The 27,073-nt window shown below is 38.6% G+C and overlaps 1 protein-coding gene and 1 long non-coding RNA gene across 15 annotated transcripts in view; one reads left to right on the top strand and one right to left on the bottom strand.

Annotated features, from left to right (window-relative positions):
* Qtman (queuosine-tRNA mannosyltransferase) overlaps nt 1-27,073 on the bottom strand; it is a 345,771-nt gene that overhangs the window by 13,939 nt on the left and 304,759 nt on the right. For all 13 annotated transcript variants that reach the window (XR_013108571.1, XM_076928704.1, XM_076928703.1 and 10 more), the window contains one exon: nt 13,110-13,219. Coding sequence is in view for 12 of the 13 variants with exons in the window: in XM_076928704.1 (XP_076784819.1) it covers nt 13,110-13,219 (110 nt within the window). In the remaining variant the exon portion in view is untranslated. The remainder of the gene's footprint in view (nt 1-13,109; nt 13,220-27,073) is intronic.
* The window catches only part of LOC143441299 (uncharacterized), a 30,350-nt gene continuing 5,671 nt past the window's right edge, over nt 2,395-27,073 (top strand). The window contains exons 1-3 of one of the 2 annotated variants that reach the window (XR_013108573.1): nt 2,395-2,665; nt 5,224-5,285; nt 26,629-26,713. This is a non-coding gene — a long non-coding RNA (uncharacterized LOC143441299). Of the gene's footprint in view, nt 2,666-5,223; nt 5,286-26,628; nt 26,714-27,073 lie in introns of those variants that run through there. The other variant, XR_013108572.1, reaches the window with a different exon arrangement.

Consider the following 27,073-nt stretch of genomic DNA (forward strand, 5'->3'; position numbering starts at 1 on the left):
GTTGTCTTTTACAACTAGAACTAAAGGCTGTGAAATCAATTTAGACCAGCAGAAAAGAATGACATAGAACAGAAAACATTAATTCCATTGGGTCAAATGTAACAGGAATATACATTACATCATGAAACCTGTTTCATTTATACACATGCCTATACTCATGAGCACACGGGGCCACAATGTAAATTTGAATCTCGGTGTGGATCATGGTAAGAAGTTTGCAAACACTGCAGTCTAGGATGTTTAGGTTATATAACATCCTTAAAACACTGCCAGCTACACTGCAAAGGAAATGACAATTTCTTGTCCACCCAAAGAAGGACAGTGGAATCCTTGAGAAGTCAGGGAAGGTGACTGAAGTGAGTCTTGGATAACAGGAAGAACTTCCACAGGTCATGGGAAGTCTGGGTGGTAATGGGAGCTACCATCAGAGAACGCTGCTGTATCCAGGTTGCAGTCCAGTATGTGTCTGTAAGGACAGATGTAGGCTACAAAGGCAGAGTGATCTCCCTTACCCATCAGTTTACTTTTAGCAGTTTCAATTAATTACATGTTGTCAACTGAGATCTGAAAATTTTAAATTTCAAATTCTAAAAATTAGTGTTAAACTGTGCACCACTCTGCACTGAAGACAGCATGGTAGAAGTCACACTGCCAGGCTCCTCCACAAGCTCTTCCTGCTTCACTCCGTCCCCACGCTATGAGGGAGCCACCCTACACTGGTCACTCAGAAGTTGATCTGCTGGTTTGGCTGTCAGATGGACTACAGTGCTATTCATGCTTGTATTCAAATAGCCTTTAATTTACTTAATAACGGCCTCACAGTGAAATAGGATACTGGTGATCTGGATATGCCAAGGCCAAAGTAACAGTGTAAGAAAGAGGTTAAAAACTTGTAAGAAGAAAAGGCAGAAAAGGTTTTGTGTGATATTCTATCCATGAAATTGTGAAGAAGAGAAAATTCATGGTAGTTTTGCTGTTAAAACTCAAACTACAAAAGTTACAGCCATACTGTATTAACTGCTTACATTGTAACACACACACACACACACACACACACACACACACACACACACACACAAATATGTGCAAACAGGTACTCAAGACCTTGGAAGGTATTTTCTACAAATAAGGGAACTCTATAGTTGTCTGGGAAGAACAGATGAATGAATCTTTATTTGATTGATAAGGACAGCAGAAAAATATACACAAGAAAGAATTGCATCTTTCAAAGGTTTGGATCAGATATGGCATTGTTGGTGAGCTCACTAAGGAGATGGATAGGAGAAGGAATGGATTTATTGGGGAAGAGGTTTCCTCTGGTTCTTGGAAGTAAGAAGAATACGACAGGCAGTGATGGGATCAAATCACAGAGGAGGGTAACTGGAATAGTTGTACCTGGTTTATACCAGTGACTTAATTACTTGATGGGGAATAATATGGAATGTTTTGAAAAAACATCATTATGATTCTAACTGTTTTTCTAATAAAACTTAGTAAAATGTTTTCAGGTGGAAATGTGAACCTCATTTGAAGTTGAGAAGCCCTGGTATACAAAGTACCAGCCCCTCCTAAGGAACAGATGGTACAGTGAGTAAAATGGAGCAGGAAGAGGTGACCGAGGTAAGAGTGGCAGAGCCAGAACTCGACAGCTGACCTTCCAGATCATGGTCCTGTTTCATTTCATGGCAGCACAGAGCTGCTACCTTTCCCTTGCAACTAAACCTACATAGGCCAAGGGAAGCTGCTGACAAAGCTTACTGCGTGGATCCAGACACACACTCCTTACTGTGCTGTCTTCTGTCAGACTCCAGTTCTGAGGGAGGCACAACAGGAATAGTCAGGCTGAGACACATAGACCTTCCGCTGGTCTCAGAGTGGAGAAAATATTATTGTGATCACATCAAGATCCAAACCATGACATATGATTACAATATACAAATGCAGGAACCCCAAAGTGACCACATGTAACCAAAGCTCTGGGTGGGTTACAGTCTCATCTCTCTTGTCTACAGAGACGTTCTTTCTTCTGCATTTCAGTACATCTAAGCCATGGATGCCATTACAAGCTTTCAGTTAGGTCTATTTCCACATTCCTATTTGTCTATGAATGTCTTGATTATCTTTTCCATTCATTAACTAATTTCCATGTGTCTTTCTCAAATGTACATTTCCCACAAACTTTGAGATCATTTTATGAAAATGAAAGAACATTTTTTTTTTCCTCAGTGATGTTCACACAGTTATAACTTCTGAGAACAATTTCTTCAGAGATGTTTTGGGAGTTGTATTCCGGAACATAATATCTTCATGGTCTTCCCCCTGGTAGAATGGAAAATGATCTTGTCTTGAGACTCACTCTCAATCTTCTGCCTCTAGTAGAAATTACACATATCCCACTCAGTGGAGCTGCAGGAGTAGATGACAAGCCAAGGCATGGCCCGCCTGGGAGTGACCACAGAAACAGTACAGACTCTTTCGGGACCCTGCACCAAGAAAGCAGAGTGCATTGCTAACATTACTTGCACTGCAGATGTTTTCAGCATTTAGAAGGAAAGGGTGGATGGAATTACCAGGGCCTTTCTGAGAAAGGAGCTGCTCAGCCATGAACAGGGACCTTCACCCTCATCAGTGGGGACGGAAATACGAAAGGCCCCAACTGCTCTATGTAAGTCATCTTGAGTTGGTATTATACCCCTAGAAACTGTTTTCTGGGGGGAGCTCTGCCATGGCCTCACCCCAGCAGCCAGATGTCAAATGAGCCTAGTGCAGTGTGACATGAGGTTGACAAGTGAAGGACTGAGTATGGCTAGCAATACAAAGGTAAAGAGACTTTGCTAGATTTGGGAGTTCGTCAGGGGAAGAAAGGGTATGTGTGCCTGTGGGGGAAGGAGCAGAGGAATTTAGGCAGTGAATAACACAAGACAAAGAGGTGGATAAATGAACAGATGCATTCAGAAGATGACAAAGAATGGGAATTCATGAGACACTAGGTTAGTGTAGGGCCGTGAGTAAGCTCCCTTAATATAAAAGAATTGAAGTTCAGCATACAAAAGAAAATCTGAAAGATATATAGTTATTACTATTGTGGTACTACAAGTCTGTTCTTGGGTGGTGGGGGTTTAGGAAGAATATTGCTATTTGGTGTGTAAAATGGGCAGCATACAAATGCCCAGAGCCTGGGAGAGCACTGTGAGTCTTTTGCAAAAGGCAAGGTTTTAGAAAACAGGAGCAATACTGTCAGCCAGAAGCAGGTGGGGGGTGGGGTCAGACATGAACAGGACCTCAGTGTTCTACTAGCAATGAGATGGCAGAGAAGGGAATGAGGCTAAAACGACTTTGGTCATCTGTTCCTCTACCTTGGGATCTACTAAATGGAATTTGCAATGTGAAATTACCAAGAAAAATCAAAGTATATTAATTTACAGGGCTCAGGAAAATTATTTATATTTGTGTTCATCCTGAATACAGATGTTACCCCACACGCTGGCTGGTGTTGCTCATGATGTATGTTTCCTTTTATTGCTTTGGTGACTACAACTGCTTACTCATAAATCCTGTGCATTCACATTTATTTTATTATTGGTAAAATTATAGATTTTCCCTTAAATTTTGATGTAGAATTTATTTCTTCTCGTATCATTACCTTTATTGTTTATCAGCTACCTGTTTGAGCATCTTCTGGGTATATGCCCACAGTGGTATAGCTGGGTCCTCAGGTAATGCTATGTCCAATTTTCTGAGAAACTGCCAGATTGATTTCCAGAGTAGTTGTATCAGCTTGCAATCCCACCAACAATAGAGGAGTGTTCCTCTTTCTCCACATCCTCGCCAGCATCTGCTATCACCTGAGTTTTTGATCTTAGCTATTATGACTGGTGTGAGGTGGAATCTTAGGGTAGAGCAGTGTCCAGACAGCCTCTCCTTCAGTTTCTGTCCCACACTTTAGTCTCCATATTTGCTTCCATGAGTATTTTGTTACTCCTTCTAAGAAGAACTGAAGCACTCACACTTTGGTCTTCCTTCTTCATGAGCTTCATGTGGCCTGTGAGTTTTATCTTGGGTATTACAAGCTTTTGGGCTACTTGGGCATGGTGGCGCATGCCTGTAGTCCCAGCTACTTGGGAGGCTGAGACAGGAGGATCACTTGAGTCCAGGAGTTTTGGGCTGTAGTGCACTGAGCAGATCGGGTGTCTACACTAAGTTCGGCATCAATATGGTGACCTCCTGAGAGTGGGGGACCACCAGGTTGCCTAAGGAGGGGTGAACAGGCCCAGGTCAGAAACGGAGCAGGTCAAAACTCCTGTACTGATCTGTAATGCACTCTTTAAAAGCTATCATTTCATAAGCATTTTGAGTCTGACAGGACACGTTCTCTGTCGTAATTCCTCTGTACCTGGTAGCTCTGATATTCTTCTCTTTCATTTACTTTCTTTGTAGAAAGCGCACAGCAGTTGTGGGAGGACATATAAAGTACTATGGTGGTACCCTAATTGGACTCTGCTAAGGTTTTAAATTATCTTAAAATGCACTACCATTTCTGCTATGAAAAATATACATAGTATTGATTTTTTCCAGTCAGGAGAAAATTTATTTTCATTTCTTTAGTCTTCTTTATTTTTGCCATGGTGGTTTGTCATCGTCATTTTACCATAATACTGGCAACAAATTCCCCTCATCTTGGGTTTTGGATTCCTGGGAAACAGACTTTCTCACATACCTCTTTCTGAAAGACATTCGAGGGCACTTCCATGTATTGAGATTTTCATTTACACCTTAGCATCTAAATGAAGTTAATATGTCATTTTCTCTACTATACTTAGGGATTTCAGTATATTAGATTGAGCAATATACCCCAAATTATGAAGAAGTTATAAACAAAGGCATGCTATAATAAAATGTAAACATATAAACTTTTTGCCTTTCAGATCAGACTATTAGATTCTAGAGGGAATTTTCTGAGGCGGCTGGTAAACAACTTCATGTAAAGCAAGTAAAGAGTGACTAAAAATATACTCAGAAAGAGGGTTGGCTGAAGGAATGGTATGTTCTTGACACAGTGGAGTTCAGTCCTGTCTTACTAGTAGAATTTATTTCATACCACATATGATCTTATGATTCAATACTAATCAATTAATAGATTATTTTGTATTGGACTTGGTTTGCAGAAAAATGTAAAAACTTTATATTAATGTGGTTTCTTTGTGTATCTCTTCCTGGTACTAGCTCTTTGGAATAGTCACACTGCTGAAGATGAGACAGTAGCTGGAAGCTGAGGCAAAGAGGAGGTAAGGGGAGGAAACTGCCACATGATTATCAAGCATTTTACTCCAGAGCTAAGAACCAGGACCATGACACGATCATAGGAGTACCCACTGCCAGGCCAGATGCTACTCAGCAGCTTTCCACACCCCACTCGTGACCTAAATAACAGGGGAACCAGAATGGCTTCTGTCTGCCAAAACCATGTTTCAGGTTTTCAGTTTTCTTCAGACCTTTTTGGCTGCCTGAATGTCTCAGCTAAAAATCCTTTGAAGTAAGACTACCATATCTGTAAGAAGGAAGAAGAATCTTACATAAGGTCTTGGCTGCTTACACAAAAGAGTATTTTGTTTAGAATTACCATTTGTGGGAAATTATGAAGTATACAAACACATTCCATTGACTTGATATTTAAAACATTTACTAAAATTAAAAAAAAATCATCTCAAGGGCTAACAATGTGACCTTGTCATGAGAACTGGCCAACACTCAAACATGTGCATTGAAGAGTTTCTAGGCTTCTTGGTTCCTTTTATACACAAAACTAGATGCAGATGGTTTATAGAGCAAAATGACCTTTTAATTGTCTGAATAAGAATGAACTTTTAAGATACAGCACACTCAATGTCTTCTTGGTATCCAGAAAACATTTCAGAAACTCATTCTACATACAAACTCCAAAGAGAAGTCCCCGAGTCTTATAACAAAATTTGCATACCATTTTAGCACTTTCCCTCAAATTACCTACTTCCTATGGAAATCTTCATAAAAATTCATTTAAATAGAGTATGTGGTTTTATTGTTTTTCCTTTCCTATGTCCACTTTATTGCACAGCTGAGTTAGCTGATGCTCATCTGGAAAACTATAGAATCCAATTCTAACCTATTTTGATGATTTAAATTTCTATAATCAAACCTTCTCAATATTGGTGCTGCTGATATTTTATTAGGTTGGATATGCTTATGTTGTTGGGTTGAGCTGAGTTTTGTAGTATGTTTGGCAGAATAACTAGTGTCCTATTTGGCAATATCTCACTCCCTGCCCAACATTTATGACAATAAAATGTGCATGTTGCCAGATGTCCCCAGGGAAGGAGGAAACCATTCCAGGTTGCTAGTCTCTATAAGCTTTATAAAATGCCAAAACACCTAGAACTTACCTACTTCACAGACCACCTCTACTTCATAGAGGGTCCCTCTTAAAGGATTATGAATTACCAGATGTATCTTCAGAAACCATCAGGTTGCTTCCAACCAGAATGTTGCAGCCAATGCCCACAAACTTTGTAATCTCTTTATTAACTGGGCTAGACCTATCCAGACAGGGATAGAAACCTGGATAGAAGCCTTCTCTCTGAGGAGCTACAAATCATGGTGTACATTAATGAGTTCTGGTGGCCCACTGAGCAGTTTATAAAATTATTTCTGTTTCCTGGCTTCTGATAAAGATCGGGACTGGCTTTTCTTATGACTGGGCAGTGCCTTGACATTTTGGCCAATAAATAGAGTAGAGCCTGTGCTATTTATAAGTCAGTGCAGTTCCTCGATGACATAAGTATAGGGGAATTTTAATCCAGCAACATGGCAGCTCTGGCAAGGGATTGCACCCAAAGATGTGATCTGTGTGGTCCAGCTGGAATGCAGACATGTCATACACCTTTATCCCTCTGTCTAGAATACAGACATGCCCTTAGTACACACAGTTAAGGTAAAATTACTTTGTAGAAGAAATCAGCCATGTTTGAAAGTGACATTTAATTGAAGGACAGATAAAGTGATAAATAAGAGAAAGATTTGACAGAATGAAGCAGAGATAGGATATGCCCAATTTTCATCAGAACAGCACAGCTATAAGAGCAGCACAGGGAGAGGGGAGGGTCAGTCATTTGGGAGTCAGTCATCGCAGAGTCAGTATAGTAGAGTTGAGTTCCCTTGGCAATTTGTGGCAGTTGAGTTAGAGAGTTTAGGCAGCTCATGAGGCTGTTGAAACCAGAGAATAAAAGGGAACCAGAAGATTAAAACAAATTACCAGAGTTAGTTTGAGACCAAGCAGAGCAATTTAGTGAGAAGCTGAGAGAAGCCAGATTGAATCACTCAGCTTAGAAAGAAGTTTCAGCCAGAACAGCTGAGTTGAACCACCCATCTAGAGTTCAGAAAGAGGTAGAAAAGGTGAGTTTATTCAGCTACAACAGGCAAAGAAAAGTTACTTTTCCACTTGGGGAGTGAGTTTTCTAGTTCTTCAGGTAACTGATAATGCTTAAAATGACAGGTTTTGTCTTTTTATCAGGTAGGGACCTCATCGACTGACATGAACATTACCCAACACTCATCTGCATAAACATACAACACTCATCTGCATAAACATATGGTGTGAACAAAAAATCCATTTTATGTTTTAAGCCACTGCAATTTTTATGTTCCTAGTGTAGCCTAGGTTACCTAATTTAACAGCTGAGAGTTGAGAAGAATGTTAAAAATTACATTAAATAAAGGTTACTTCTGTTGAAACAGAAAACATGATACAAAACCACTTAGAATTCGTTCTATTTGGTGTTAATGCATACTGAAAAGACATCTTTTTTCATCCCTTAATTCTTTAGGGTTTTGTTTCAAAGTACATTACTCTAAACATGATAAGATATTGTTTTAGTATGACAGACCCATTCCTCCATTCAAGTAATATATAGAGAACATTGATGACAAATATTATGTGGGATATATTTCTATTTTATATTTGTTTTGACAGTTTTTTTGTAGTGAGGACACTCTAATATTTAAGAGGTAAAAATTATTTATGACATAAATTTTAAAGTTTTTTTTAAATAGCTTTTCATTTGCAAATGGATTATGAAAGTACATGGAACTGATTCACAGGAGTGATCAGGATTTTCTACAATCATACCTCCTGTTTTCTTCCCTATAAATTGGGGAGAGGTCTCTGGATTGCCATGGAGAGCACATACTAAGCATTGGCCTTGGAGACTGCACAAAGTTTGCATCAAGGATTTTTGCAATAAAACTTCTCTGTGATCTTATTTTTTTTCACAAACAAAAAATCCAACATTGGCTGATTTGCATGGTTTATTGTGAAGACTAAGTCAAGCAATAGAGAAAGTGCAGAGAACAGTTCCAGGTGTATGAGGGATGATCAGAAAATATTCAATCTAGCATTGAAGGCAGTGCTCCAGGAAGTAATCAATAAAGCAGCAAACCATGTTCAATCATCCTGTATGACTTGCAGTGACTGGTACAAAGAAGGTACTTAAAATAGGTGTGTTCACAGCTGTAGCAATGTTAAGTGATGAGGATGCTGACCTGCTCTACTCCTGGCCTGGCCATCCTCTTGCCTACACTGCCCAGTATACCCAGGGAGCATTGCGTAAGTCACCAACTATCTTTGTACTTTCTCCCTTTTTGTGAAGACAAAACAAACAAAAGCACACAAACAAACAAACAAACAAACGAAGAATACAAAAAAATTTGAGTCACAGGGCTATAAAACATAATGAAACTTCTTAATTTTGTCCCACTTTCCAAGAAAATGATGTTTATAAAATGATTTTTTGCTTGAAAATAACCAACAGTAATAAAACCACACAAAATCATACTATAGTCTTTAAATTCTCAAGAGAAATTCAGTATTGATAACAGTATTTTGTTGGCACAAGTGTCTCCAGTTAACACTGTTATTTTCTCCTATGTGTTTGTGGACAGATAAAGGCAATGGGGCGGGGGTGGTTGTAGACATGGTCTCCCTGTGTAGGCCAGGCTGATTTGGATTTTGAGATCCTCTTCCATCAACCATCTGAGTACTGGGATTACAAATGTTCAGGACCTGGCTGTTACAAAATCAAGTTGGAAGAAAACCACCTAATGTTTCTACAGCATATAAACTCTGTCTTTCTTGGCTTTCTAACCCATCTGAAAGTTACATAGATAAGAAAAGACTAACATACAGGCAGTTATTGAAAGTAACTGACCCTCAGAGTCATTGTTTCTTTTCTTATCAATTAGGTAGTTATTAATGGTGTAATACTTATTATGACTGCTTGGAGGGTAGGAGTGTCAGAAGGTAAGTTAGGGAAAAATTAACCTTTAATTAGATAATGTTGAGTCAGAAAATAGTACACAAAACTCAAAGCAGCAATCAATTACAACTTTATTTAGTTGTGTGACCTTACTTGAAGTGTTTATTCAGAGAGAGAGAGAGAGAGAGAGAGAGAGAGAGAGAGAGAGAGAGAGAAAGAGATCATCCTGAACAGTGTGGAAGTTCGCTAGTATTTCCAAGTGGCATAGAGTAATGCCTGGGATGTAGTAACCACCATAGAAATATTTGTTAAATAAACCAGGGGAATAGCAAGAATGACAGGTTATGCAGATGGCTTGCTAGGAAGCTTGTGAAATAAAGGCTACATGGCCATCAAAAGCTACAACTAGAAAGCAAACTGAAGCAATATTCACTCCTTTAGTATTTCTGATTCCCTCATATGCAAGCTGAAGCATGGTGGCCAAAACATTGACTCCCACTGGAAATGACACATGGACCTGTGGCTGAGACATAAACCAGGCCAAGGTGTGAGGAGAAGTAAAGTCACATGTACACAGAAAATGTCGTACTCTTTCTTGTAGGTTCTACAGTACTCTGTAAGTACTGTACTACGTCCCAGTTGCCTGGTAGGGAGAAACAGTCTTATAAGCGTGTGTTCAAGGAAAGCCCAGGTGAACAATAAGATAGAACATGATCTTATTGAACACTAAATGCTTGGACCCCAAACTGTCCCACATCTCAACATTCTACAATGCTACATTATTTAATATGGATATGAGTAGTAGAGATCCTGAAGTACACAGGATATGTTACTTTGAAGTGAAAATCTAGCCTGCTTCATGGAGGTGGCTAAAAGTGTACTGCAGTGATGCTGGTCAGAAACCCCTTAGGCATTTCCTCTATTTTCTCCTGTCAGTCTATCCACAAGCACTCAATGGTGGCATACACAAACTGAACTTACCAACTATGAACGTTGGCAAAGTTTCTTTCCTTTCTTCTACATAATTTAAACCATCAAATTCTTCTCTGCTTTCCTCTCTCACATAGTCCCCTCACTCATCTCTTTGTCATTGCTGCAGAATCACTCTGGGGTCACCAACAGAGACTTTATACTGATTCTGCCTCGTTATACCTCATTCGCTTTAGTGATCAACACTCTCTGTACCTTGACACTACTCTGTCTGTGGAAGGCAATGTGAATGTACCAGGGTCTGCAGAATCCCTTCATAGCATTTCCATTAGCAATGCCACAGCATTTCTCATTGGAAGTTGCTTCCTTTAAGTAAAATTCCTAAAATGTTTGCTTAGGTGTGCTTTTCCCTGTTTGGAACAATTTAATCATCTTTTATTTCTGGCTACTACCCCTTCTGGTCTGGGCCCGAGCACTGAGAAGATCCCAGGCCGTAGCTCTGCACCCAATCTCACAAAACCCAGAGGAAGCAGGCCTCCAAAGAGCTCTAACCTGGGCAGTACCTTAGGTAAGGAGACAGCAACACCCACCCCAAACAGGGAGTAACTGGGACCCACTAGGACCCAGGAATTCACTCCTGGCCCAGAGCACTGGTTCTTTCTGGTCTGTGCCTAAGCACTGAGCAGATCTTGGGATCCAGCTCTAACTTCAGCAGTAACACCCATCCCACACAGTTCTGATACAACCAAGATAATAGGAAAGACAGGCTCTAGTCAGAGACAGGGCAGGTAGCACTAAGGAGATCCAGATGGCAAAAGGCAAGCACAAGAACATAAGCATCAGCAACCCAGGGTACTTGGCATCATTAGAACCTAGTTCTCTCACACTAGCAAGTCCTGAATTCCCCATATCACCAAGAAAGCAAGATTCAGATTTAAAATCACTTCTAATGATGATGATAGAGGACTTTAAGAAGGACATAAATAATACTTTCAAAGAATTTGAGGAGAACACAGGTAAACAGGTAGAAGCCCTTAAAGAGGAAACACAAAAATCCCTTAAAGAATTACAAAAGAACACAACCAAACAGGTGAAGGAATTGAACAAAACCATCCAGGACATAAAAATGGAAGTAGAAAAAAAAATAAAGAAATCACAAAGGGAGACTACCCAGCAGATAGAAAGCCTTGGGAAGAAATCAGGAGTCAAAGACGCAAGCATCACCAACAGAATACAAGACAGAAGAGAAAATCTCAGGTGCAGAAGATACCATAGAAAATATTGACACAACTGTCAAAGAAAATGCAAAATGCAAAAAGTTCTTAACAGAAAACATCCTGGAAATCCAGGACACAATGAGAAGACAAACCTAAGGATAATAGATATAGAAGAGAGTGAAGATTCCCAACTTAAAGGGTCAATATATATCTTCAACAAAATTATAGAAGAAAACTTATCTCTAACCTAAAGAATGAGATGCCTATTTCTGGCTACTAGAATAGAGTTGACTCTTAATATGCTAATTCACTGTTAACCCTCTAAACTCCATGTGTCATTCATTACTCATACATAACTGTTTGATCCCTTCTCTATTTTCTGTTCTCTCCTTAACACGACTGTAAGTTCCTGGCTGAGAGAGAGCATGTATACCTTTGCTCACTTATTTAGTAAGTGTTTACTAACCTCCAGCACTCCATTGGTCAGTGTTGCCAGTGATAGAAATGACTGAGACAGGGCTAGTCTTTATTTAGTCTTATGTAACTTACATTTTAAAGTCTACTAATTGTGTGCATGCACTGACTGGTGAAAAATACTATGAAGCTCCATGAAGAAAAGCAGTGTGCTAGAAGAACATGGGAAAGCTTCATGAAAATGCTTCAGAGCTGAGACTGAGAGGAGAAAACAGAAGACAACAGGCAGATGAGGTCCACAGAAGCTTGCTCCCTAAGAGGACCAGAGAAAGGTCTGGTGTATACACTGCAGAAGGCAGAAGGCAGAAGGCAGAAGGCAGATGGCAAGCTATGAGATGAGGCCATAGAGGACAGGCTGGCTGCAGTTCCTGTCACTAAGCCACACTCAGAAAGCACTGTCTAAAGGAGTGTGTACTGCAGGCAGCCTTTCAGTGACATACCACACCATAGCAAGAAACTGCTCAACAAGACTATGTCGGAACCTTTGTTGTTGCTTGGTTCAATACCCAGGCTGTTCAAACCAACCAACCAACCAACCAACCAACCAACCAACCAATCAACAAACAAATATGAATGCTTGTGATTTCACTGACCCCAACACAGCAGACTGGGATACAAGGTAAAGGAAATAACCCTAGAAAGGCACCATGTAGCGTAAAGAATGAGACGATCCAGTGCTTGCAGCTTCCACATTAATTTTGATTCAGTTCAGTACAGAGGCATAGACCAATGAGCACACTGATATGGGCTAAGGCCCAACTACACCTTAAATTAGATGCCCAAATGCTTTACACAGGGCACCTCACACATGGTAATGTACTCAGTCCATTACCAACATGAGCAGAATGCAAACCAGTGACCGCAGAGGTGAGAGGTTGTGCATCCAATTATAAATTTCCGCTTTCTGTAAGTGCTAAGATGCTTACAGTAATATATTGTTTACAGAAAAATATACTGTATAAACTATATTTTATAAAAGAGATGACTATTCTCAACTTAAATCAAAGAATGCTTACTAAAGTATTTTTTAATTGAATCTGAGTTTAATGCTATCATATAATCTTGGTTAACAGTGCTCAGCTTGACTATTCTAACAAAGAGGAAATTAATACTTAAGTTCGGGTGCCTATGTCTTTATATAAAAACAAAACAATTTGTAATGTTTGTAATATACACACATTAGAAAATTCAAAACAGGTACCTGGTATATCTGTAAAAGTTTCTCCGAGGACGGAGACGTGGAAATTGAGCCTTAAATCTTTTAGATGCATTAATACCTTTAAAAACGTCTCTGGATCTTTGTCATGCTCCCTGTAAATAAACAGAAAATATACTTAGTATTACTACTATTACTAGTAGTATGGTAAGAAAATTTTTTTGTTCATCTGGTGCCAGTTCCTATCAGGTTCTTCTGCTGGTGCAAGAAGCCCCTGAATTCAGAGGCTTTTCTTACCTCTCTGAACTGTAATACCTGCAGACGTGCTCTAAGTATAAAACAGGGCAAGAACGTAGAGGCAAGAGCTGATGCAGAAACACGGAGGAGTGCTGCTTATGGGCTTGCTCCCTATGGCTTGCTCCACCTGCTTTCTTAGAGAAAGGACATGGCACCACCCACACTGAGCTGGGCCTTCCTCTATCAATCACCAATTAAGAAAGTGCCTTTCAGGCTGTCCTACATCCGGATCTTACATAGTCTCCCTCCTTTCAGATGATTTTAGCTTGTGCCAAATTGACATAAAACTGTCTAGCATACTGATTATTTTGAGCTTTGAGCAACATAAATCCAATAGTTGAGACTATAGCTATAGTGTAATCTGTGGATGTATACATAAAATACTGTTTAGCACCCATGATAAAGAATGCCTTAAGAAGTGTTGCTCTTCCTTACCCTTATATTTCAGGAAGCAGTTTTGTTCCACCTCAACTTTCCTGCACTCTAGACACCAGAATAGTGCTCCCCTGCAGACAACTAGCCTACTTCTACCACCTGTTGTCTGATATTCTGTCTAAAAGAACTGCAAAACAAGACTGAAGCTGCCCCATGGCATCACTAGACATCTTTTCCCCAGCTAGAGAATCCTGCTCGCTGCTCATGATCTCTAGTAATCAGTCAGTTGGGGTATGTGCATGTGTGTGCGTGTGTGCATGTGTGCATGCACTGGTGGTGTTACTGGTGGAGGGGTTGGTTTTTTGGGTTTTGTAGGGGGTGGGTTTTTTGCTTTGTTTGTTTGGTTTTTGGTTTCTGTATTCAAAAGCACTCAGCACTGTTATGCCATACTTCCCAAAATAATTCCATCTCAGTGTTTAGTTTCTATGAGTCTACTTTTACTGGTACCATCAAGTAAAGAAATGGTTAAACAAAAATCTAAAATCCTCATTGGTTGAAAGCTAACAGGCTGTTTCCAAAAACAAGAAGAGTTTCCTCTATGTTGTATACGAACTTGAGTATAAAATTTCCCTATTTATGAGGGATAACTTTAGACAAGAAAACTACTTTATGGTCAGCTGTATATTGTGATTTAAATAAAATGAAAGGGAATTCAATCCAATATTTTTCTGTTCTTATACAAATGAGTATTGAATATTAAAACTTTTGTCTACCTAGAAAAAAATGTCTAAAGTGTGTGTTAAGTTGTAGTGCATTTACTTTGTTAGAAGCAATAAAAATAGACATTCCTAAATCCTACTTTAAAAACACTGGAATCTTTCAGGAACTATGCTCTTTACCTAGTTAAGTTTCAGCCCACTTAAAAACTACATCTGTTTTTGTGTTACCATGCACATACCATACATGCATACAAATGCACATGCACACACACACACACATTTGTGTGTGTGTGTGTGCCTGCCAATATTTAGAATACATGATATGCCCGAGATCCATATCCTCTTCTCTGGAACTCCAAATGAAGAATTTAGATCACTAAGTGTATAGATTTCCCTCCAGTGTGACTCTCTAAAGCTATATTATGTTCCATTGTTTCCCTCCTCTTCATCTAAGTATCTCCAAGAGAATCAGCCTAGAGACGCATCTTACAGATAAGGTGGCAGTTATTTGATTGATATGGTTGAAGACAGCATACAGTATATTCTTTTCTCTCAAGCTGTTTGGGGTCTTTGTTCTTGCCCACAGCAGTAGTATATATGAAAACTATCCAAACACTTCCCCATGGTACATGTATATAATACACATCATCTTAAAAAGCAATGAACATCTTGCCTTTGCATCCTTTATTATTTGAAGTAAATCAAACTGAGAGGCATAGCACTTGAAACAAATCATTTGAGAACTCTAATTTTATAAAATCTTAGAGTTTCGTAAGATTATAAATGCTGTTTTAAAATGTTAATTAGAAGATGCATTCGTTTCGATTCATGATACTGAAAATATTGACTGAATTGTGAATTAACACATTAGGAGGTACAGATGTCATTTTTCATGAGGTTCGCTGAATGATGCAATTTTCATATTTCATATAGCAGTTTAATAATTTTACAGATTTATTTTATATAATTAGTAAATGAGAAATTCAGTTACTGGTATATAACTATTTTCTGTAATAAAAAATCAAATTTTTGAATTATAAATAAAAAACAAGTATTTTGAAGACATCTGGTCTACATCTGTCTGAATAAGATAGTTTGAAACAGTGTAATTAAATGCAAGAAATACTGAAATATTCACACCTTAGAATGTTAAACAATTTATTTCATTTAAATAGGATTTGTTGAAGGATATATTTCTTTAATTTTAGTGTCTTTTAACCTCTCTTCTGTCATTAGAAAATACTGACAAACTGAACAAGCCAAAAACATTTGATTTTTTTTTCATGCCTGTGCTAACTGAAAGTATTTTTTCTTCTGATTATTTTACATGTTGACTAGCAGTGTTCACTCTCTCAGTCAATATTTAGTATACATAAATTCAGACCTATCTATCCCTTTTATTGCATTAAAATTCTCTGCTGCATTATTGAAAATGAGAGATTAGTGCTTCCTGAAATATAAGGGTAAGGAAGAGCAACACTTCTTAAGGTATTCTTTATCATGGGTGCTAAACAGTATTTTATGTATACATCCACAGATTACACTATAGCTATAGTTTCAACTATTGGATTTATGTTGCTCAAAGCTCAAAATAATCAGTATGCTAGACAGTTTTATGTCAATTTGGCACAAGCTAAAATCATCTGAAAGGAGGGAGACTATGTAAGATCCGGATGTAGGACAGCCTGAAAGGCACTTTCTTAATTGGTGATTGATAGAGGAAGGCCCAGCTCAGTGTGGGTGGTGCCATGTCCTTTCTCTAAGAAAGCAGGTGGAGCAAGCCATAGGGAGCAAGCCCATAAGCAGCACTCCTCTGTGTTTCTGCATCAGCTCTTGCCTCTACGTTCTTGCCCTGTTTGAGCTCCTATTTTGATTTCCTTTGATGATGAACAAGAATATTATAGTGTAAGCCAAATAAACCCATTCCTCCCCAAACTGTTTTTTGGTCATGGTATTTGGTCATGGTCATTCAATAGAAACCCTAAGATAATTAATTTAGCTGAATTTCTTTTTAAATAATTTTCTTTTTGGTGAAATGGGAAATTGCCTAACACTGAACTTTTGAAGAGTTTCCCATACACTGACCATACCCTGAAACAAGGCATGAGCGATAATGGAACAGCAGAGCTAACTGCTCTGTCATGTGAGGAATGAGCTCTAGACAGCTACTGGGACATGCAGTGCCCATGATATTAATGAACCCAGTTAGCACAACATACTACTAGTCCTAAGATACTTTCAAAGAAATCTAAACATGAAACACTCCTACATGAGGTTGCAACAGAAAGTATTGCATGGACACTGATGGGTTTAATGATGGCACATCTGCTATCACACACTTAGCAAGAAACCTAAGTCTCTAGATCACATTTGGGTTCACATGCTTCTGGTAGACAATGAGAAATATTATTTAGAGGGCAATTTGCTATTGGTCACAATAGGTCTTAATGTGTGCACCATTTTTGCTTCAATAACTGTAATTTATGAAAGTCACCCTAAAAAGATGCACACAGAAATTCTGCTACAATATACTCACAACGGCATTACTTACAATGACAATTTTGTCGGAATGTAAGGCGGTGACAAATATATTTTGGTGCATATGATACAAGCTTTAGTAGTCATGAAAAATAATGTTGCATATTGTGTGATTCTGGACATGGAAAAAAAAATCCAGTATTAAGCATTCAACTGTCAGTACTTGTGAGTAAAAGGAGCTGCAGTGCAGGACAGAGATGGGAGTGCTTGTAACTGAGATAAGGTTGATCTCTCAACTGTTAAGGTTGTTTTGGCTTGTTGCTATTTTGTTTTTAAATAGTCTTTGTTTGTGTAAATGATTTTGAATGTTTTAAAGATGTTTGCTAATATTCTACCACAACTGTGTTCATGAGCTTTCTACTTAACATGAGCATATTCAGCACCTAGCTGTTCGATTTCGTTTTTTCCCATGGGCCTTTAAGTTTGACGAATGCCAGTCAAGCAAGCTTACTTTAACAAACAAGGCATTTCAGTCAATTTGCCAAGGCCCAGGATTCCCACTCATGCCCACCCTACTGTCTAGGTAAGGACAAAACACTCTGGCAGGGAATTCATTCCTCCACACCCTCACTATGGCAGAAGAGACCAGCAGGGAAATATTTCAGGCTTCCTAGAAGCAAAAGATACACCAAGAACAGCTTTTATTCCCAAATATTATTCAGAACATTTGAAAAGCATAAAATGTTTCCATGTGTTTTTTCTTCCTATATCTGTCTCTCTCTGTTGCCTTTCCTGTTTCATTTCTGAGAGCTAAATTTCTTCTTATTCCTCACTTAGCACTCATTCAGTAAATATTTATTGAAAATTTCTAAGTTCTCCATACTTGTCACTTATAGTGTTACCATTTCTGATTTTTCCCACATAACTCTGTATATATTGAGCAGTCTCTTTGATCTAGCTCCTGCCTGGCTTGGGGGAAATTGGCTCTTCCCAGGAGCATATGACTCTGCATCCAGAGCTCCACGGGAAGGGCAGATGATGCCTGCCTTGTTCACTGTATACCAAGTACTAAGCTGAGCAACGGGGGGCATTATTTGTTTGTTAATATCTAGGTCTCTTTCTGGGAAAACAGATTCCTTGTTTACTCTCTTGTAGTGGGTGGGTGAAGACCAGTTTCAGTCAATGGACTACAAGCTGACTGACTCATGCCAACTTCATATCTGACAGCAGTTCTAGAGAGCTTAGTTAACTTTGCAGAGATTGTGTGTTAAGATAATTAGGTTCAGGTTGTCACAAGGGATTTGTCCCATATGCATCGGCATACAAAGGTAAGAGGAGATTCTTGTCTCTAAGCTACTCCACACTTAGGGAGTAGTGAAGTGTTCACTACTGTAGCATAATCTAGTTTACCTCAATTAAAGGTAATCTGTGGTGCAAAGTCAGCTGCTCTATAAATGTTCCACATTCCTACCAAGAACGTGATCATAATCTTAATTAAGCTTCTCAACCAAGTAACCATCAGAGATAACCATTCCGGCATTCAGGATCACATAGAAAACTTACATCAGAATTTACACACCATGTCTAGTCATATTTTTTTTTGTTCACCTTTGCTTTTGAGTCTCTTTCTTCTTGCATAAACTGAGAGGTGGAAGTATCTTCATCGTATAGTTCCCAGATCATTAAGCAACAGGCTTCCTTAGCTTCTGCTACTTTTGGGGTACAAACTCATTGGAGAAGACAGTCAATATGGAGAAGCAATACATAATCAATTCTCCAATGAGACAGTTTCAAATATCTTTACCTTCGCGAGGCTTTGCTAACCTCTCTCTTTCATTACAAACTCAACCTCACTGGACATGAGCCTGTAATTTTAGCACTTGGGAGGCTAAGGCAGGAGAATCTCATATTTGAAGAAGGCCCGGGCTAAATACTGAGATCCTGTTTCAACAAAACAAGACAATCTCTCCATTAAAAATCAATCAGCCAACAAAACAACTAATTAACCAACTAACTGAAACCTCAAAACATTTCACACTTCCAAATTCAGTGACGTGCTTCTTATTCAAACACAGGCTTCTATTTGCCTCCTAAGCTGGTTGTCACTGCTGACTGGTCTGATATGTTTGCTAAGACATGTACTTTTTACTTGCTCTGCTTGATGTCAACAAGCAGTGTGCCCTCCCATCCGTATGTGCAGGATGGTTTAGCCAGCGGCCTCACTACTGACCAATTTCTTTGTTTAATTTCTTTTGTTCCTTCTTGCTTCTGCAGTCTCAATTTCTCTCTTTTCTCCTTTCCTCCCCTTCCTGTCTACTCTGTAGACCTCCCAGTAATAGTTGTTTCTTTACTACTCTTCTCCCGTTTTATTTTTTAAAGCCTTTCCACATTGGTGATTGGAGGGTAGTCATAATGCATTTGTTTTCAGAGAGTGAAAGGCAGTGCAGAGAGAAGTGGCTCACTCACCAATGGCCAGCAGCAGGTCTCCTGCAAAGCCAGAACAATACCAGATTCTGTTGACTACTTTCCCACTCAGTTTCTATGATCAACTTTTCAGACTACACGGAAGAGATACTCATTCTCTTGTTCCTGGTTTATTTCACTTAACAAAATGAATGATCTTTAGTTTCAGTCATGTTGATATAAATGACAGAATTCTTTTTCTAGCTGAAGAGTATTCTACTGTATACACCTACTTCATTTTCCTCATACATTTATGTTAGTAGACAGACATAGGCCAATTCCACATACTGGCAGCTATGAGTAGTGCTGTAATAAAGAAGAGGAACATGTGCCTCTGACAGACTGTTTTTTTTTTTTCCCCCTAAAAAAGTCAGCTAGTAGTATGGCAAATGGATTACAGCAAGTTCTGGTTTAATTTTGTTGTTCTGTTTTAAGATAGGGTCTTGTCACAGCATAGCTGGCCTTGAACTGTGTATTCTAGGCTGGCCTCAAAATCCTGATTGTCTTGTTTCAGTCTCCCTAGGGCAGGGATTACAAGTATGTTACCATGCATTGTTTCTATTTTCTATTATTTCTTTTATTGTTTGAAAATATTATACCATCTCTCCCTCTGCCTTTCTTTCCTCTGAACCTTCCCTTATACCCTTCTTTGCTACACTGGAAATTTCATTGCCTCTTTTCCCATTAGTTATTGTTACAAATATATTCATAAATACATAAGTACAATCTGCTCAGTATGTTTAATGCTACTTATATGTTTGTTTTTAGAGCTGATACCTTGCACATCATTTCTGTAATTTAACTTGTATCCCTACTGACAGTGTTCAGCACTACTGTTTCTAAACACCCTTAACAACACTTGTTAATACATTGCCCTTTGATATTAAGATATTTTTAGAATTGTAATCAGTTTATTTCCTCCCTACTTTGTACCCAGAAGGCATTCAGGATGCTAAGTTGTTTCATGTTCATTGCTTCAAGGAGGTATGGACCAGGTAGAAATGCTTCCAACCTCTATAGTAGGCTTCTCTTAGTTGTTTATAAGCCAAACCCCTTGTAATGCCAAGGCCTATAACAGGCAGAAGCATATACAACATGATTATAGCACTATGTGTTGCTTCACCTTTGGCAAAGGTGATAGCCAAAAAATTTACAGAGCTGACAGTACAGGTTAATGCCTGGGAAAAAAGCAGGACAAGGGTGGCAAGGGGGTAGACATGGAGAGACAGAGATAGACAGTAACACAGTTTTAGTATGCCTCTAAGTAATACTACTAGGGATGTGTAGAGAAATTTTAACCCAGCAATGTGGCTGTTCTGCAAGAGACCACATCCAAAGACCTTCTAGGTCTGTGTGATCCAGCTGGAATGAAGACATGACACATATTTTTAATCCCTCTGGCTGGAATACTCTCCTTTAGTATACACTTTTAATTCCAAACAATGACTAATTGAGGGGAAGACAAAGTGACAAATAAGAGGCAGATTTGACAGCATGAATGAGAGGATATGTCCAACTCTCATGAAACCAGATAGGAAAAAGAGGCAACTTAAGAGTAGCATAAAGAGAATGCACTTCAAATGAGTTCAGGTAATGCAGTTGCATTCTGTTGAGTGGAGTTGAGTCTGGTGCAGTGCAGATGAATAAATTCTGAGGCAGTTGAAGCCAGAGAATAAGAAGAAGCCTGAATATTAGAACAAATTGTTAAGAGATAGTTTAAGGTCAAGCAGAGCAATCGAGTAATAAGCTGAGAGCAGCCAGATTGAATCAGTCACCTTGGAGAGGAGTTTGAGACAGAAAAGCTGAGTTGCTTCAGCCAGCCAGAGTTCAGAAAGAGCTAAAAGGATGTTTATTCAGCAGTAAGCTTCTGAGATGACACTTACAAGTGGTGAATCAAAGATACGTTTGTCAGGGTTGGCCATAAGAGACTTCTGAGCCAAGCTGTATTTCTAAGTCAAAGCATGATCTCAATGAATGTCAGGGGAAAGACCACGAAGCTGCTTATAGAGTGTACATGAGCAGTGCTCTGATTTGCAAGTAGTAAATGGAAGATAGAGTCCTGGGCTATATGAGACATCTATTAACACATTGAAATATGCCATTGGAAAGAAATGCAATTAAAAAATAAAATTTGAATTCACAGATATCAGAGTTTCATGCTATTTGCATATTGATATATTGTTTGTCTTTTCAGTAACAAAGAGGTCCTGTCATGGAAATCTAGGCTAGTAGTACTTGGTAGAAATGTATTCTCAATTCAGCTTTGGCTGGTGATCCTGGTTCTGCACCACAGTGTTTGCTGTCTTTGAAATGTCTTTTTCTTATTAGCAAGAGAGCTTTCTACAATGTAGTGTTTATAAGTGACTCTTCACAGGTCAGCTTATCTTTTGTGGTAGCTACATTCCTCTCTTTACCTGGGTTTTTCTGAGCCCTTTTCCTGGATGAGAGTGCTTCCTAGTCTCCAGGTCTCTGTAGTTTGCTATGTGTTTTCCTATCAGATACCTTTGCCAACTGAAAGGACCCTGGCTTGACCTCCAAATTCTCTGTTGTCACTAAAGTCTAGCACCCTTGTCTGTGTTACATCTTCCTGTTCCTTCCATCTGACTGAACTATCCTCAATATTTTTTTCTCATTAGGTCCCTAATGATTTCCTTGAGAAGTTCCCCATTGCTAGAAACTTGACTACCCCCAGAGTTTCTTTTATTTCCTGTAGGTGACATAAGTACTTTTTGTATAGCTGGTTTGACTTGCTAGTGAACTTTTTCTCTACAATCTGGTCAGGAAGTTCAAGGACAAACATCCTACAACAAACTGGTTGGCCATAGTGTTGATAACTATGTCAGCCTCCCCCCTGGAGGGCATTACTTCAGCAGTCATTGTCCCATTCTGTTCCATCTCAATACCATTAGTATGGCTACTTCCTTAGATCTGGAAGGCTCTACACAATAAAATTTTCGTCTCCCTAGTTTATTACTAAGTCTTGCCATGTTTCCTCAAATGTAGTGACCAATCAATTATATTTTCTTTGGGATTTACACATTATTTTGCTCTAAATTACATGCAGGGAATATGTTTGCAACTGGCTGATAGTATTACCAAGAACTAATACCACTGTGTCCATCCTTTCCAGTTAGACATTTCTCCCAGGATCTAGTCTAGGAAATTTTTTGATTGTCTTTGAGAATTGTTTTTTTCCCTCTTGAATAGAAATAAGATGACTTCCTGTTTTACCCTGGCTTCCTGGCTTAAACTCAGTATACATGGTAACTATCTAAGTAATTCTCAACGGAGATGATGGTGCTGAAAATATATAATGACAGGAACAAACAACCTAAAAGCTTACTGTATGGTCTAAATAGTGAGAGAGGTCCATTCCATAGGAGCTTGAATTAGTGATCTAGGGACTGACTGAATTTAACCAGTATCAACAGGAAGAAAACAGACTAAACATTACAAGTGAATTTAAAGTCTTAGAGGGTGAGATGAGATGATAAGACATGTGAGCCAACAGAATAAGATCCTATTATTTTTATATCTGCATGAACATCTATAATTAAATTTTCAATAAAAGAAAAGTGTATACTCATTGTAACAAAACAGAAATAATTCAGAGATACAAGCTTCCCTTTCCTGGTCCCTCTGTATAAGAGCTGCTAATACCAGCAGTATTATGTTCAGTGAGTTAGCTCCAGACCCTTCCTGTGTATAATCAAACATGCCTGTATAAAGGTATTTAATATCTACCCTTCTCATTTATGAGGTTAATGTCTATTATTCTGCATGTTGCATCTTACTGTCTATCTACACTAACACATAAAGCATATCATATTTAAAATGATTATATAACAGTTTAACTTTTCATTAGCTAATTCTAATATTTGACATTAAATTGCTTTCAGTGTTTAATCATTCCATGCAATAATGAAAGTGATACCTATTTCTTATAGTTCTTGAATTTCACTTTTCCCAAATTATGCACTTTCTTCTACTCTACAAATGTGCAGCTGCAGAGTCCTTCACCAAGGACACTCTGGTCACTTGTACCTACCTGTCTACCTCTGGGACTTACTTTCTTGTAAGGTTCTATCTCCTATGTTGTGAGTTCCTTAAGAGTAGAGGTCATGGCAATGTTGTCATTATGTTATCATCCATGGTTTAGCATAGTAGTTTTCACATTATTGAGAAAGATAGTAGAGTGAATTGACACTGTCTAGATTCTCTGTAAGTCTAAACCTTCTACCCCTCTCAACTAGAGTAAGTGTTTTAGTGCTTCTAGAGCCAGATTCTCTGCACAAGCTACATTTCACTTTCCCAAAAACAGTTAGAATCCTTAAAAACAAACAAATGAACTAACAAACAACCCCCCCCCCCACACAAAATCACACCCCTTAAAACCCATCCCACTGCAATAATGATCAATCTTGCCTCTGGAATCAGCATGTCATCCCATACTCAATATTTTCTAGGCCATAAGAAAGTTGACAACCAATCTTACTGGTCAGTTTATTAATAATCAAGCTCTCTTTTCTTTTTCAGGAAATTTCAAGTCTGCTTGCTCATCTCCATATTTATAGTAAATGTTAACCTCTGTACCTTAAGGGCAAAGAGTTTCAGAGACTTACTCTTCTAAGCTGTTTCTAAAATATGACTATATTATATCATTCTCTTCAACACAGCACACCTTTCTGTCTCTTCTCTAAAATGGCTATGGCTTAAATTCTATTACGTTGAAATCAAGGTGTCCCAACAAGTATTCATGTGTCTCTATGGCTCCTATTTGCTGCACTCTCTCTGTCCTCATTTCACACTATGATCTCTTGCCTAAAGTTCTCTCATAAGGAATAGATGTTTTTGTTGTCTTCATCATCTTTGTGTCCACTGCTTCTGCCCTTGACTTTGACTTTATTGTTTCTTGTATTTATCCCGAGAAATTCCCTCTCACTCTGACTTCTGCACTAACAAGGGTTTACTACAGATGATTTCATGAATGTGACCTTTTATGCTGCCTGCTATTTATCTGTATGCAGTACCCTTGTAATGGTCTGAAATCCCCACATATAGAAACACCATCCATTGTTAGGCACTTAAAAGAGAGTTTAAAATGAACAGATGAATGATGGCTGTACTCTGGCTGATGGCTAGCTGTGTATCTATCTTTAATAGTTTGGAAAGACTAGTCCACCAAACAACATGAAGGATCATGTTTTTGTTTTGTTTTAAATAGACAATTAAATTTGGTTTGGAATTATTACATTCCTCTTGACAAATTGATTTCACCTCTTAATAACACATTTTCATATTCAGCTGTGAACATTTTATAATTATTACTAAAGACAAGGTCTTCAGTTATATGGGGAAGAATCTTAATTTCAGGAGAAAACCCAGTCTAACAATGTTAAAACAGAAATGGACAGGGTGCTAAATAAGAAGTCACTCCAGTGGAGGAAAAAACTGCCAGAGCTCAACGTTTCCTTCATCGTTTTCCAGGTAGAAAGAAACTGCTTTGTTTCTTGGTTGATGGCAATCTCACAGAAGAGATGTCCTCCCTCACTTAGCAGTGAGTACTATGCAAGCCAGAGTGTCATGGCAGTGATTCAGACCTGTGTTCCATTAGACCAGTTCATGATGACTCCTGCTGCTGCACATGCTGTGCTTGCATCTCAGAGCCAGGATTTAAATGTTCTTCAGTTTCCTTTCCTGTTCTCTTAAACAAAGTAAACTCGCATTGCTCTACGCATCCCTCCTATAATGTCATAAAAGAGGCTAGGGCCAACCTCAGTCTTCTGTTGCTTATTACTAAAGTCATAGAGTTAATTATATTCCAAAAGAAGACTCTCATTTACAGGGAAAGAATAAGGAGATTTTGAATATTAAAATAGCATTAAATGCTATAAATGAATTCTATCACCCAAGACAAGTTTCTTTCCCAATAAGAATTCTGGTAAACAAAAGTGCACACTAATTAAACGTACCTACTAACTGTGGCCACCGACCACAGTGCTATAGTTGTAGTGAAGACTAAGTAGCAAAGGAAGATGGTGAACTTCATGACAGACCATTAAAAAAATTGCTTTAGAGATACACATAAATCCCCCCAAAGGAAACAGGAAGCTATTAAGAGCTAATCAATCAAAAAGTCATGGATGATTATCCTTTATTTTTAATATAATTTGTGTGCGAGTGTACTGCATATGCGATAGAGTATGGGTGTGCACACTATGGACATGCTTGTTGAGGGCAGAGGAGAACTTCTGCTGCCTTCCTCTATTATTCTCTTTCTCATGGCCTTGAGAAAAGGTCATTTACTGTACTGAAAGTTCATCATTACAGCGAGGAAGACTGGTCTGTGAATGCCCAGGATGTACCTAGCTCTGCACCAAAATGCTAGGGTTATAGTCATGTGTGGGTATACCTAACTTTTTATGTGGGTTCTGAGGTCTTCATGCTTGCAAAATAACCACTCTTATCCATTGAGCCATCTTCCCAGCCCCCAATTATCTTAAATGCACATTTTCATCAGATCTGGAGTTTGTAGCCCCATAGAAAGCCAGTTAGAGTCTTAGTTCTGATATTTAGTAGCAGCATTCCAGGACAAGCTGAAACTTAATTTCCTTCTCTACAACAATATGTCTAAAACACCCAGTCCACAGCTTCCTGAGGGCATTCAGGGAGATGATGTGTGAAGGGAGAATTCACAGTGCCTGGTAAACAGTAAACACATGTAATAAAGAATGTCTACTCTTTTATCACCACCATCATCTTCATCATCTTCTTGTCAGTCATTAGTTAGAAACTGGAGACTTAAAGATCTTGTAGTTATGTTTATTAATTATCATATTGGAAAAAACATGTTTGTTATATTTTTAATTGATCATTAATACTATATGTATGTAATGCTGTAATAAGACATGGAAACATAATAAAACATGGAAGCAGGACTAAAAACATCCATCTGAAGTACCAGCCTGTTCTGTCTTAAAGAGTCACAACTCTTATGAAAATAACTCAAAATTTTATTTTCAGTATGAAAATGCAAATACAACTTAATGTAAAATTTGTGCTTGTGCATGAGGCAGGAGTTCACACCAAAATGTTCTTCTCAAGGCTGTATGCCAATCCTGTCAAATGTTAGCATAAGTGGAGACATTCAAGCCACTATTAGCCCAGTCACCCTCACGTTAGTAATCAATAACTAATCCAAATGCCAAATTTTATTTAACTGTGCAATTAAGACTCTCAAGCCTTCCCATGTGACACCTTACCAAGCTCTATAAGATCTGCAAGTGAAGCTGAGGGACCAGATTGTCATGTCTTCCCTTCACTTCTTCGAAACTATCCAAGACAACAGCAGAACTGAAAACCATGTACAAGCACCGTTGGGAGATATAAACCTGGAAAACTACACAACAGCTGGAGAGGCTGCTTAAAGATCAAATAAGTGCAGGTGAGAATGAGAGCTGGCCCATGTTCTCCAAGGATAAGGCCTGGGCTCCCTTGGTAAGCACCAGCATGGTTGCTAGTGTTCTTTTTCCTGTGCCCAGCTTGGTTGTGAGGGATACATAGCATGTGAAGGTCAGATAATAACCTTCAGGAGTCACTTCTCTCCTTTTATCATGTTAATGCCTGAGACAGAATTAAGTCAACTATGCTTACTGGCAAGCATCATTATCTGTACAG

Source organism: Arvicanthis niloticus, chromosome 2 (assembly GCF_011762505.2).
Source record: "Arvicanthis niloticus isolate mArvNil1 chromosome 2, mArvNil1.pat.X, whole genome shotgun sequence".
Classification (NCBI taxonomy): domain Eukaryota; kingdom Metazoa; phylum Chordata; class Mammalia; order Rodentia; family Muridae; genus Arvicanthis; species Arvicanthis niloticus.